The 15,055-nt window shown below is 36.2% G+C and overlaps 2 protein-coding genes across 10 annotated transcripts in view; one reads left to right on the top strand and one right to left on the bottom strand.

The window, feature by feature from the left end:
* The window catches only part of TOGARAM1 (TOG array regulator of axonemal microtubules 1), a 114,331-nt gene that overhangs the window by 29,115 nt on the left and 70,161 nt on the right, over positions 1 to 15,055 (top strand). For all 6 annotated transcript variants that reach the window (XM_071100239.1, XM_071100240.1, XM_071100238.1 and 3 more), the window contains exons 2-5: positions 2,737 to 2,893; positions 6,340 to 6,474; positions 11,366 to 11,668; positions 13,079 to 13,338. In XM_071100239.1, coding sequence (XP_070956340.1) covers positions 2,737 to 2,893; positions 6,340 to 6,474; positions 11,366 to 11,668; positions 13,079 to 13,338 — 855 coding nt within the window. The remainder of the gene's footprint in view (positions 1 to 2,736; positions 2,894 to 6,339; positions 6,475 to 11,365; positions 11,669 to 13,078; positions 13,339 to 15,055) is intronic.
* The window catches only part of LOC105481898 (kelch like family member 28), a 119,552-nt gene that overhangs the window by 68,910 nt on the left and 35,587 nt on the right, over positions 1 to 15,055 (bottom strand). The window lies entirely within an intron of this gene.

Raw genomic sequence — 15,055 nt, 5'->3', positions numbered from 1 at the left:
AAAAGATTGAAACAGTAAATAACACTATGTAAATTTCAAACCATCGTTAATATTAAGTGTGAAACTTGCTTAATCTGTTTTCATTTACTGTAACTCTAAGGAATTAAACAGATTTTTAGGTATTAACTGCAAAGATTGAAAATTCAGTTCCATGTTCCTGAGAGTCATCAAGTGCTTTAAATAGACTGCTTCACATTTTGTAACATTAACTTACAACTCTTTCAAAATTTATGAATTCTATTTTCTTTTACTCAAAACCACTTTTTCTTCATTGTTTCGTCCCATCAAAACTTACCCTAATGAAAATCATTTACTTTTAAGAGATACCTAAACGGGACTTTCATGTTAATAATAATTGGTATGTCCTATAGTCTGCTTTCAGATGCACAATGCAAAACTTAATCTCTGCCTGACTTCTCAAGATTTCTGAAAATGCCACATTCACATACACACACACCACTACCCTCATTAACATTACCACCCCCACCAGTTGTTGTATGTATCTGGCCTATATACTAATATGTGTTTGCTAAACAGAAATTAATCACAAAGTAAATCTAACATAAAATGCATTCCATACTGGGCTGGGTGCGGTGACTCATGCCTGTAATCCCAGCATTTTGGGAGGCTGAGGCAGGTGGATCATGAGGTCAGGAGATTGAGACCATCCTGGCTAACAGAGTGAAACCCTGTCTCTACTAAAAATTACAAAAAATTAGCTGGCATGGTGGCAGGCGCCAGTAGTCCCAGGTACTTGGGGGACTGAGGCAGGACAATGGCGTGAACCCGTGAGGCAGAGCTTGCAGTGAGCCGAGATCACGCCACTGCACTCCAGCCTGGGTGACAGAGCAAGACTCCGTCTCAAAAAAAAAAAAAAAAAAATGTATTCCATACTGTAGAATTATTTCTGGATTACTCACTATATTAGCTGTGTTAATACGTCATCTTTTAATAAATCAGAAGTCGACTGTAATTGGTTTTGTTTTTTATTCCATTATATCCTTTTAATGCTGACTGCTGTGTAATCAATCATGGATGTTAACTGGGTTTTGAGAAAGTAAAGTCAATCCTTTTTTATTCGGGCATTCTTTTTTTTTTTTTTTTTTTTTGAGACAGAGTCTCACTCTGTTGCCCAGCGTAGAGTGCAGTGGCATAATCTTGGCTCACCGCAACCTCCATGGTCTGTCAGGTTCAAGCAGTTCTCCTGCCTCAGCCTCTGAGTCAGCCTCCCCAGTAGCTAGGACTACAGGTGTGTGCTACCATGCCTGTCTTAATTTTTTATTTTTACTAGGGATGGGGTTTCACCATGTTAGCCAGGAAGGTCTTGAACTCTTGACCTCAAGTGACCCACCCACCTTGGCCACCCAAAGTGCTAGGATTACAGGCGTGAGCCATCATGCCCAGCTGAGGGCATTCTTTTTTTTTTTTTTTAATGCAGGATCTCAGTCAGTCACTCAGGCTGGAGTGTAGTGGTGCAATATCAGCTCACTGCAGCCTCTACCTTTCAGGCTCAAGTAATACTCCTACCTCGGCCTCCCGATTAGTTGGGACCACAGGCACATTCCACCATGCCTGGCTAATTTTTGTGTTTTTTGTAGAGACGGGATTTCACTATGTTGCCAAGGCTGATCTCGAATTCCTGGGCCCAAGTGATCCACCTGCCTCCACCTTCCAAAATGCTGGGATTACAGGTGTGAGCTACTGCACGTGGACTCATCTGGGCATTCTTAATTTTGTTTCTTATCATTTCTGGGTTAATTTTTGAAGGAGGTAATAGGTTTTTCACAAAATTTGGTAATAAATAACGTGTGTACCTGAGGCATAATAGACATATCTTTAATTTTATTTTGCTGTTTGATACTTGGCAAAGCTTACAAAGAAACATACTGACAAGGTTTATCACCACGTCTATATTTGATTGTGTCTATCAGCTCCAAATAAATAGATAGGAAGTATAATTTCCTGTCAATTCATTCAGTTTTTTTTAATGTTTTATAGTCATGTTGAATGTGAAATGATCCGGGACAACTGACGTTATCATTGGTGAAGAATTTTGAACACTTGAATCATGCTTAGTTAGTTCTTTAACTGATTATGTGTAACTTCAAAATTGTATCCTGGCACCTTGTTCCTTAACGATCATATGGGGTTTATGAGAAAGGACTTGAAAACCATGAAGTACTAGACATATATAAAGTATTATTTACTGGTTTTAACTAAGAGACCTAGTGTAAGAAAATCTCCTAAGGGAACTGTGACATAGGTTGCCATGTCATTTACATTGACATTTGGGCTGCAGAATATGGATAATAGATTTGCCTCAGTAAGAACAGTATAGTAGAATGCTTGCTTGTTCAGTGACCTTCAATTAGCACTTATTGTCTAGTGCTCAAACAAAGATAGCATAGTTTGAGGGGTTATGCTGCTGAGTCAGATCGTCCTTTTTGTCATTTGTATTCTCTCCTTCCTTGTTGCCAGAGTACACTGTAGGATGGTAAGGAACAGTAAAGAGTTGGGGTGAAGTAGTAAGAAAAAAAAAATAGCATTTCTGTTCTGGAATGAAATGTACTGTTGGTGTACCGTACTAAATATGGATGTTTATCTATATCATTATATATTTAATAAATTAAAATGTATTCTAACCTGACTTTCATACTTGGATCTAAGTTATTTTCTCATATTTATTACCAGGAAGAATTAACACAAATTTGCTAATTTATGATTCTGTTCTTCTAGTTTTCAACATATGATTTCATCCCATCTCCAAAATTAAAGCCCTCTCAAGGAATGCCAGTCAATGATGATTTATGTTTTAGCAGAAAAAGAGTATCAAGAAACTTATTTCAGAATAGTCGGGATTTTAACCCAGATTATCTTCCTTTATGTGCTGCTGGTAAGTACAAGTTGCTGATGATGGTCATGTTAAACTAAGTTAGAGACTTCTCTTGACTTCATAGTGCATTCAAAGACTCATAGAACTTTTAATCTAGTAGGCAGTTCAGATTCAATAAGTTATTTATTGAAGATCTGATAAGAATGGACACTTAGACATTATTATCTCATAAAACCCTGGAGGGTTTCTCATTGAAATTGTTTAAGTATTAAAATAGGGCAATATTTGCTTAATACATCACCCATATTTATTAAGTATTCCCTATGTGTCAGGTGCTTTTTTAAGTCCTGGGGTTCTGCCTAGTAGAGCTTGCATTCTACTTAGGAACGAGAACAGACATTAAATAAATAGAAGACATAGTAAGTTAGCTGGTGGTAAATGCTATTAAGGAAAACAGAGCAGAAAGAAGGCCATATTCAGGAAAGAATATTTGAAACAAACCACAATATATCAGGAGAAGAGAATAAATAATTTCAGGAAGAGGGAACAGTCAGCACAGAGTAACTAGGAAAGAAGTGTGTGGGGAACATGTTTGAGAAATATCAAAGAGACTAGTATGTCTGGAATGAAATGAGAAAGGGGAAAATAAGTAGAAAATTAAAGACATAATAGGGGTCCTTATTTAAGACCTAGTGGACTTATAAGTGAACTTTACTTTTTACTCTGAATGAGGAGCATTTTGAAGAAAGAATTGACATCACTTACTGTGTTTCCAGGCTCATTTTGTATTTTATTGTTAAAATAGATGAAAGGAGAGTGTATTAGTTTGTTTTCATACTGCCATAAAGACATACCTGAGACTGGGTAATTTATGAAGAAAAGAGGTTTAACTGGCTCATGGTTCTACGGGCTGTACAAGCTTCTACTTCTGGGGAAACCTCAAGAAATTTACAATCATGGTGTAAGGCAAAGGGGAAACAAGCATGTCTTACATGGTGGGAGCAAGAGGAAGAGAGTGAAGAGGGAAGTGCTACACGCTTTTAACAACCAGATCTTGTGAGAACTCTTATCATGAGAATAGCTCCAAAAGGAGAAACCTGCCACATGATCCAGTCACCTCCCACCAGGCCCCACCTACCTCCAACTTTGGGGATTACGAATTCAACGTGAGCTTTGGGTGGGGGCACAAAGCCAAACTTTGTGTATTGGAGAGCAAGGTCAAAAACAGGAAGACTGATTAAGAATCTGTTGTAGTAATCGTGACGGGAGTTGATGGAGGCTTTAACCAGGATAACAAGAATGTGGTAAGAAGTGATTGGATTCTGGCCGGGCGCGGTGGCTCACACCTGTAATCCCAGCACTTTAGGAGGCCAACACAGACAGATCACGAGGTCAAGAGATCGAGACCATCCTGGCCAACATGGTGAAACCCCATCTCTACTAAAAATACAAAAATTAGCTGGGTATGGTGGTGCAAATCCCAGCTACTCAGGAGGCTGAGGCAGGAGAATCTCTTGAACCCAGGAGGCGGAGGTTGCAGTGAGTCGAGATCGCACCACTGCACTCCAGCCTGGCGACAGAGCGAGACTCCATCTCAAAAAAAAAAAAAAAGAGGTGATTGGATTCTGATTTTATGTCAGAGGTAAAGTTGAGGTAGTTTGCTGGTAGATTGGGTATAGAATGTGAGAAAGAAGTGTCACTAATGCTGTAAGGATTTTTGGCCAGAGCAACTGAGAACATGGACTAAGTGTTACAGAAAGTAAATATTATGGTACTTCAGAGGAAATGCTCATTGTCGTTGACCATAACATTTAGAAGAAAAAGGAGAGCATAGGAAGAAACTGCCTTTGTGGATATTCGTCAACATACCTGTCTTTATAAATGACCATATCATTTAAAAAGAGGTTGAGGCCAGGCCCATGCCTCATCCCAAGATCACACCACTATACTCTAGGCTGGGCTACAAGTGTGAGACTCCGTCTCAAAAAAAAAAAAAAAAAAAAAAAGGTTGAGCTTGAGTTCTAAATGATTGTTTAGGATTTCAAGATATAGCACCCAGGTAATTAGAAAAATTGTAGTGTGTTGGCAAAGTGATACTGTTAGAAGGGAAAATGGTTTAGAAGGCAAATATTTGACTATGTTATAGATTTAAAAATGAATTTAACATCTAAATAACAGTTTTCAAAATTTGTTGGGTTTGAGTTCAGATATATTATTCAGTAAACATTGTTCCCTAGGAGAATTTGTAGACCTTTATGCAGTGAAATTCTATAGTATTTTCATACAAAAATGAAGTGGTATAATGACTGCATAGTTTATTTTGGTGTTTAATAGAGAAGGAGAAATGCAAGAATATGTCCAGTTATGTTTGTAGCAGTTTTGATTTCTCTGTACTATTGAGAAGCTTATTTCCTAGTTGTACAGATTTTAAACAATTGGAGAATAAGGAAATATGTAACCTAATGCTTGATTGTATGATATAAATTACAAATACTGTAAGGATTCAAGAAAGGAAAACATAGGTATTGAAGTGGTTTCAGAAAACTGCAGGAAAGAGGTTGAGCTTGACTTTAAATGAGTAAGAGGCTGGGCACTGTGACTCACGCCTGTAATCCCATCACTTTGGGAGGCCGAGGCAGGTGGATCACCTGAGATCAGGAGTTCGAGACCAGCCTTGAATAGCTGAGGCAGGAAGATCACCTGAGCTCAGGGAGGTCGAGGCTGCAGTGAGCCAAGATTGCACCACTGCATTCCAGTCTGGGCAATAAGAGAGAGGCCCGGTCTTAAAAGAAAAAAAAAAAAAGAAAAAAGAAAAAGACATCCAGGACATGAAAGATAAAGAGACTTGATATAGTAGGGAGAGAATTTTTTTTTAAATCATACAGTTTCAGAACTACAAAGGATGGGCTCATTTAATAGATGAATACACTAAACGCCAGAGGAGTCATTACCACCTTTTTTTCTTTAGACTTATTCACCTTCCCAGGAATAACCTTAACCAGACACAGGAGGGGAAATGGGAAACATGTCTGGATAAGCTTAGAATCTACGTGAATACCGTGTGGTATATTAGAAAAGAAAAGAGGTTGCAGTGAGCCAAGATCACACCACTGCACAAAAAAAGTAAAATAGGAAAGAAAAGAGTTTGGCCATAGAGCTTTTTGGGTAGTGCATATACTACAAATACTGGGAAGAAGGAAAGCCAGGTCTGGAGAAACATTCCATGCTGAGAGTAAGAGTGTAGGAAGAAGCTGCTTCTGCGGATATTTTTCAACATACCTATCTTTTCCGTTATTTGCTAGTCTGTCTTCTGTCCTTTAACTCCTGCCACTAATCAGATTTTCTAATATCAGAAGCTTTATCCCTTTCTTGCCTGCCTACCTCACTGCACTTATACACTTATATTTATTTCCACCTAAATTGCACTAATATTTATGAAATAAGATGTATTCATGAAATAAAGTTAACTTTTGCTTTTATGTTTTCTCCCCTCCTTTCTTCAAAAGGTACTACTGGGACTCATCAAACAAATCTTTCTGGGAAATGTGCACAACTTGGATTTTCACAATTATGTGGTAAAACTGGCAGTGTGGGTTCTGACTTACAATTCCTAGGGACAACTAATAGTCATCAAGATAAAGGTATAAGTTCCAAATTTACTTGGAAACAAATGATTTGTAAATATTATGTGGGGATTCCGACACTAACTTATATGATATTTTGTGCAATCATACTTATCACAAAAAAAAGGATTTTGTTATATTTTTAATAACTTTTTTCATAATTGTTACCCTAAAGTATTAGGTTTTATAATCTTTATGTAAATACAACTGATTAAAATTAGAGTTTAGATACTCATGGTGGAGATGAGTGTTGCATTTGCTTTAATATATGCATAATAGTGGTACATATTTGTGGGCTACATGTGACATTTCGATATACAATGTGTAATGATCAAATCAGGGTATTTAGGATATGCATCACCTGAAACATTTGTCATTTCTTTGTGTTGGGAACATTACAAATCTACTCCTGTAGTTATTTAGAAATATAAATTATTGTTAACTCTAGTCACCTTATTATGCTATATTGAGCACTAGATCTTATTCCTTCTTATTTTATTTATTCATTCATTCATTCATTCATTCATTCATTCATTCATTTATTTTGAGATGGAGTCTTGCTCTGTCACCCAGGCTGGAGTGTAGTGACAGGATCTTAGCTCTCTGCAACCTCCACCCCCACCCCTGGGTTTGAGCAATTCTCCTGTCTCAGCCTCACAAGTAGCTGAGACTACAGGTGCACGCCACCATGCCCAGGTAATTTTTGTATTTTTAGTAGAGATGGGGTTTTACCATATTGATCGGGCTGGTCTCAAACTACTGACCTCAGGTGATCCACCGCCTCGGCCTCCCAAAGCACTGGGATTATAGTCGTGAGCCACTGTGCCCGGCCTCTCATTTTATTTTTGTATGCATTAACCACCTTCTCTTTATTAACCCCTTCTCATTGCCCTTGCCAGCCTCTGGAAACCATCATTCTGCTCTCTACCTCCATGGGATTAATTTTTTTTTTCTTTTTTAGCTCCACATAGGAGTGAGAACATGCAATATTTGTCTTTCTGTGCCTTACTTATTTCACCTAAGATAGTGTCCTCCATTTTTATACAGGTTGTTGCAAATGACAGGATTTCATTCTTTCTATGGCTCAGTAGTACTCCATTGTGTATATGTACCACATTTTCTTTATCTGTTCTTCTGCTGATGGACACTTAGGTTGATTCCATATCTTGGCTATTGTGAATAGTGCTGCAATAAACATGAAAGTGCAAATACCTCTTTGATATACTGATTTCCTTCTTTTGGATATATGCCCAGCAGTGGGATTGCTGGATCATATGGTAGTTGTATTTTTAGTTTTTTGAGGCAGGGTCTCACTCTGTGGCCCAGGCTGGAGTGCAATGGCATGATCATGGCTCACTGCAGCCTCAACCTCCTGGGCCTAAGTGATCCTCCTACCTCAGTCTCCCAAGTAGCTGGGACTACAGGCATGCACTACTATGTCTGGTTAATTTTTAAATTTTTTGCAGAGATGGGATTCCACTATGTTGCCCAGACTAGTCTCGATCTCCTGAGCACAAGCAATCCTGCCTCAGCCTCCCAGAGTGCTAGGATTATAGGTGCAAGCCACCATGCCTAGCACATTTTTAGTGTTTTGAGGAACTTCCTTGCTATTTTCTATAGTGTCTGTACTAATTTACCTTCCCACCAGCGGTGTACAGGCATTCCTTTTTGTTGTCATCCTAGTCACCTTTTGTTATTTTTTATCTTTTTGATAAAAGCTATTTAACTGGAGTGACATGACATCTCATTGTGGTTTTGATTTGCACTAGACCTCTACGTTTCACTGTATAGAAAAATCAAATCAAAATGTATTAAAGACTTAAATGTAAGCTGAAGTTATAAAACTGCTAGAAGAAAACATTAGTGAAATACTTCAGGACATTGGTCTGGGCAAAGATTTCTTGAGTAAGACCTCAAAAGCACAGGCTACCAAAGCAAAAATGAACAAATGGGATCACATTGAGCTAGAAAGCGTCTGCATGGCAAAGGAAACCATCAACAAAGTGAAGATACAGCTTACAGACTGGGAGAAAATATTTGCAAACTATTCCACTGTTGAGGGATAACCAGAATATATAAGGAACTCAAACAATTCAATAGCAAAAAAACAAAAATACAATGTGAAAATGGGCAGAAGACCTGAATAGGCATTTCTTGAAAGAAGACATACAAATGTCTAATAGATATATGAAAAAAATTGCTCAACATCACTAATCATCAGAAAGATGAGCATTTTAATACCAAGTCATTGAAAATAACATACATTAAAGAGTGTTGTGTTAGCAGATGACAATTATTTTCTATAGCAGTTTTAAAATTTTTTTTTTTTTTTTTTTTTGAGACGGAGTCTCGCTCTGTCGCCCAGGCTGGAGTTCAATGGCACCATCTCGGCTCACTGCAAGCTCCGCCTCCCGGGTTCACGCCATTCTCCTGCCTCAGCCTCCCGAGTAGCTGGGACTATAGGCGCCCGCCACCTCGCCCGGCTAGTGTTTTGTATTTTTTAGTAGAGACGGGGTTTCACCGTGTTAGCCAGGATGGTCTCGATCTCCTGACCTCGTGATCCGCCCGTCTCAGCCTCCCAAAGTGCTGGGATTACAGGCTTGAGCCACCGCGCCTGGCAGCAGTTTTAAATTTTAAGACGATTTAGAATGTATTATGTCTCTTGTTAGGAACCATAACTTCCTAAACGCTGACCTTTCAGATAAGACATCAGATACAGAAGAAGAGGAAGGATTTGAGGCCGGTTATCTGTCAGGAATTTGGGGATTGAAGGTGTTCTTAAATGTCCATGCTAATTAATAGCTTTAACAATTATTAGATAGAGGTAGGATCAAATTAAATAGTTCTTTAGGTATTTTGAATTTTATTGTATGTCCTTTACTAAAGTGATAAGGATATACTTACTTGTTATGAAAAATAATGATTTGAAATTAGTAGAGAAGATTTAGTGTATTTAGCACTAACATTTTAACTACCCTTTCCTGCACTCACCCCAAAGACCCACATAACCCCTTAAAGTTATCCTTTGTGGTATTATCTACACCACAATAAAATAATCCATCTTTCTTAATAATGTGGGTATTTCCTAAATTTTCACTCCTGAATATCTTTGGGACTCATAATTGGTATAATCGGAGAGAGCTTGCTGTGCCACTTAACCTGTTCCTGTTTAGGCTATCCCTGAATGATTACATTGCCTTTGAGGACTATCCACTCTTAGTGTTTAATCATACTGCATAGTGGCTCTGGTTTTCTATTGGAATAGTTATTAGAGAAGCTGGTATAAAGGGATATCATGTTTTTCTGAACCTAATAGAATTTAACTTAATGCTTGTTTATACATTAAAACCACTACCATATCAACTAATATTTCCCTTGTGATCTCTGAAGGACCTGTGGTATGGATGCCAAACAATATAGATGTCTGCATCCCAATTTACATGTTGTAGTGATCCACACTAAGTATTGGAAATTTTGGTGTATGTTGCATTGCATTGTTCTTTTGTATATGCATAATATGATAGGATGTTTGATTTCTTCATAAGAAATATTTTTAAATCTCAGCTGGGCATGGTGGCTCACACCTGTAATCCCAGTACTTTGGGAGGCCAAGGCGGGTAGATCACGAGATCAAGAGATTGAGACCATCCTGGCTAACACGGGTGAAACCCTGCCTCTACTAAAAATTACAAAAAAATTAGCTGGGCGTGGTGGCGGGCGCCTATAATCCCAGCTACTCAGGAGGCTGAGGGAGGAGAATGGTGTGAAACCGGGAGGCGGAGCTTGCAGTGAGCTGAGATTGCGCCACTGCACTCCAGCCTGGGTGACAGAGCAAGACTGTCTCAAAAAAAAAAAAGAAATATTTTTAAATCTCTAGGAATATATGAGACATTGTCATAAAAGCATCAGAACCTGTTAATAGAGCACTGTAATTGAAATGAGGAAACTGAAAGTTTTAATTCTATATGTAAATCTGTGACTAAGTCTCCTATATTTCTCTACCCAGATAAGATTTTGGTATAAGTAGAGGTTTTAACCGTCAGATATGAATTAAAAATAACGGATATATAATATATACAGTTGTTTAAGTCTTCAGAAGAATGTTTGCTTTATTAATATACATAAGCTAGGTATTTTGTCATGGAAAACCTTTTTAAAAACATTAAAGGAAAATTTAAAGGAACCCCTAAAAGATTACAAATAGACTTTTTATATTAGTTGAAGAATAAAAAGATCAATAAAAGACAAGGAAGAAGTAATAAAGAAAAAAACAATAAATAGCACAAAATAAGATGGTAGAATTAAAATCAAATGTATGAATAGTTTCTCTAAGTATAAATTGGCAGAACTTACAACTTAAATGACAGAGGTGATCAGATCTTATTTTTTTAGCTTTTCATTGCGGTGATCTTTTTAAGAGCATTACCTAAAATACATCAAAATAGGTTGAGAGAAAGTAAAGCATGGAAAAGATACACTAGGCAAATGTTCAGAGAAGAGCAAATAGAAACATGTTGATGATAAGGAAAATATGCACACCAAAACTAAACACATTTTTAGTTCTAAAGAGGGTCATCGTAATGAGAAAAAGAAAATTCACCAAAAAGACAAGACTTCTCCGACATATGTATACGTATACATGTATGTATGTATGTAATTGATAAAATTACAAGGAGAAAGTTAATTATAAATGTTAGTACAACATTTTAATGGGATAAAGAAGTTTTGAATTAGAAGATACAGCATATTTGAATAACACAAATGAAATTAGTCCCTTACCTCATACTATACAAAAATATAAATGCAAATTGGAATGAAAACCTGAATGGGAAAAGCAAAAAGCGAAAAAGCTTTTAACTTTTAGAGCTGTGTATACATAAATAACATATTATCTTTTGTTTTATTACAGTGTATGCTACCCTCAATTTTGGCAGTAAGACACAGCAAACATTTGGTAGTCAAACAGAGTGTACTTCCTCAAACGGTCAAAATCTAAGTCCAGGAGCCTACATCCTTCCATCCTATCCTCTCTCATCACCTCGAACTAGTCCAAAGCATACATCTCTTATTATATCTCCAAAGAAGTCTCAAGATAATTCTGTTAATTTCTCAAATTCCTGGCCTCTTAAAAGCTTCGAAGGACTGTCAAAGCGAAGTCCACAGAAGAAGCTTGTCAGCCAAAAATCGTCTGATCCTACAAGTAGAAATGATGGTAAAAGTCAATACTTTGTTCAAATTTATTTGTGTTTGAATTAGTACTTTGAAGTTAATGCATAGGGCTGTTAGATCTTTAAAAGCTAGTAAATAACATTTTATCTGTCTGAATTTAGTAAATATTTAGGAAAATATTTAATAGTGTGTTAAATGGATCAAATGTATAAAATTCAATTGAAATTCTCATTTCTTACATTGCCACTTCAGAATCCTTTTTGGAACCAGGAAAATACTGATACTTTTGTTTGTTTGTTTGTTTGTTTGTTTGTAAATAGAGATGGGGTCCTACTATGTTAACCAGGCTGTTCTCAAACTCCTGATCTCAAGTGAATCTCCCATCCCGTCCTCCCAAAGTGCTGGGATTACAGGCTTGAGCCACTGTGCTGGGCCAGAAAATAATAATGTTTTATAATGAACATGAATAGCTAATATTGTTTGAGAACCTACTAACAACTTTACAAATATAAGTAATAATGTTTTATAATGAACATGAACAGCATATGTTCTTTGAGAACCTACTAACAGCTTTACAAATATAAAATGTCATTCATATGCTTATTGCAATTAATGCCTGGTATCCATTTATTCAATATTTATTGAATTTTTATTGTATGTTAAAATTAATTTGAAACTTTTTTTTTTGAGATTGAGTTTCGCTCTTGTTGCCCACACTGGCAACCTCTACCTCCCGGGTTCAAGCGATTCTCCTGCCTCAGCCTCCTGAGTAGCTGGGATTACAGGCATGCACCACCACACCTGGCTAATTTTGTATTTTTAGTAGAGATGGTGTTTCTCCATGTTGGTGAGGCTGGTCTCAAACTTCCGACCTCAGGTGATCCGCCCGCCTCAGTCTCCAAAGTGCTGGGATTACAGGCCTGAGTTACCGTGCTCGGCTGAAACATTTTTTATTATTTGTTATAAACTAAAATACTCTTTCTTAACAATAACCCAATCCAAAAATCATGAAATTAGCATATGTAAGTTCATTCAGGACACATTCAGTCTTAAAATAAAAAGTTGACTGAGCCTAGTGGGTCATGCCTGTAGTCCCAGCACTTTAGGAGGCCGAGGTAGTTGGAGATGAGTTTAAAGATGCTTCACCTTTAAATTATCCTACAAGTCCAGTGTTCAATTTATCGCATATTCAGTCAATTTTATTACTTTCTTTTAGCGCTGTACATTGATTCTCTTCTATTAATTCCTTTCTGTATTTGTTTATTGTACAAGATCAAATATTATATCAGAAGCTGAGGCTTTATGCAGCCTGTTCTCCCCAGTGGCCAGCTATAATGTGCTTTTTTAAATTTTATTTTAAAACATTGTATTTTAAACATTTGTGACTGTAACTCCTTCTTCTCTAACATTAAAAAAAGAAAAAGAAAAAGTAAAATATCTGTTTTTCATGCAGGAGAAAATTCTCAAGAAAAACCTCCAGTTCAGCTTACACCTGCCTTGGTGAGATCGCCATCTTCCCGACGAGGCCTAAATGGAACAAAGCCTGTTCCTCCCATACCAAGGGGAATAAACCTTTTGCCTGATAAAGCTGATTTAACCACAGTGGGACACAAAAAGAAAGAGCCTGATGATATTTGGAAGTGTGAAAAAGATAGTCTTCCAGTTGATCTTTCAGAATTAAATTTCAAGGATAAAGATTTGGATCAAGAAGAGGTTAGAACCAAATATTTTTAATGACTTAAAAATATTTGCAATTTTCTATGTTATAGTTGCTATTTAAGGAAAAATCAAGTTCTTTTTATCCTGTAATATTTTATTTCTAAAATATGTTATTTCTAAAAATATGTTCATTATAGAAAATGTGGAAAATACCATGAATTATTAGAAAGGGAATTTATCACGCCAGTTCCCACTACCCAGAATAATTTACTGTTAACTCTACTGTATTTTCTTCAAGTAGTTTTTCTATGCATACATTATTCCTTTCTAAATTGAAAGTATGAATAATAATATAGCAATACACTCATGCACTGACCCCTTCCAGTGAAAAATTTGTCATATTTGTTTCCTTTATTAAGGAAATGAAACATAGCATAGTTCTCTCCCCAGTTCAACATCTCTTCCTTCTTCACCAGAAGCAATTACTATTATCATTTATTTATGTTTTATGTATTTTTGTACTTTTTATATTAATATTATTTTGTGTATTAATTTACTTATGGTGTATTTATACCATTGATTTTAGCTTATGATCAGTCTTTTGCAGTTGCAAACAGTGAACTGCAATGAACATATTTGAACCTGTCCTTTGTGCATATGTGCAAGCTTATCTTTATGAAATCGAGATCATATTGTACACTCATCTTTGAATCCTAGATCACTTTGTGCTGTAAAAATGTGTTACCAATATGATAACTGTACATAATAACTATGTCAGAGAAGGAATGTGGTTGCTGTATTACTTTGGTTTCAGAGTACTATTTCCATAAATGCCTCCTTTTTATCATTTCAGTTTGCCTCAGGTCAGGTTAAAAAAAAGTTTTATATTAAATATATAAATGCAAATAATGATGATATTTTACGGTCTTGTTTTAGTCTGTTTTTAAGGTATAAGCATCAATCATGTAATGATAATTTGCTCAATAAAATAGTTAATATTACTGTATATTCATTTTTAAAGTATGTCTTTATGTTAAACACATGTAAAACTAACCTATAAAGTACCAAAGTTGGTTGTTAATGATTTAATCACTCCAACTTCTAACTGCTTGTGAAATCTTTCCTTTTTTTTTTCCCCAACACATTTGTATTTTAGCAGTGCTAGGAAGGGAATTCATTTGAAGGGAAGACACATAAAGAAAAGACATTTTCCTATATAACTTATAAATTTCACCTGATCATACATAATTTTGCTTTGTTTTTATAATAACTTAAAAATAGTTCTTTTTTTAGTGGGTAATTGAAAGGTGAGTTTCTTTTATGTAATTATTAGTAAATACAGGAGGATACCATTGCTTTTAGATATTCAGCTTTTCACGCTTTTAATAGAGAAGTGGCCCTACTACGAATCAACTAGTATAGTTGTTGAAAATTACTTATTCTCCCTTATAGTTGCTAATATGACACTTCTTATTTATTATTTTGAATGAGTCACTTTATATTCTTTGGTGTGAGTTGACTTTTAGCAAAGGCATAAGTGCTTAATGTGTTTAATAATGTATCAAACACTTTCATTTTCATTAATTCATTTAATCTTTACAGTAACTCCTTGAGTTAATAAGCAAGTCAACATCTGTTTTGTTTTTTGTTTGTGTGTGTGTTTGTTTTTACAGAAGGGGCTCAGTGATGTTATCTGTCTTGCTCAGGGTCAGAAAGTAAGTGGCAGGACCAGGATTCAAGCCTTGTTCACCTACCATTATGTTCATTATGT

This window comes from Macaca nemestrina, chromosome 7 (genome assembly GCF_043159975.1).
Source record: "Macaca nemestrina isolate mMacNem1 chromosome 7, mMacNem.hap1, whole genome shotgun sequence".
Taxonomy (NCBI): domain Eukaryota; kingdom Metazoa; phylum Chordata; class Mammalia; order Primates; family Cercopithecidae; genus Macaca; species Macaca nemestrina.
The sequence above is the reverse complement of the archived record's forward strand: the minus strand, read 5'-3'. Positions and strand labels throughout refer to the sequence as shown.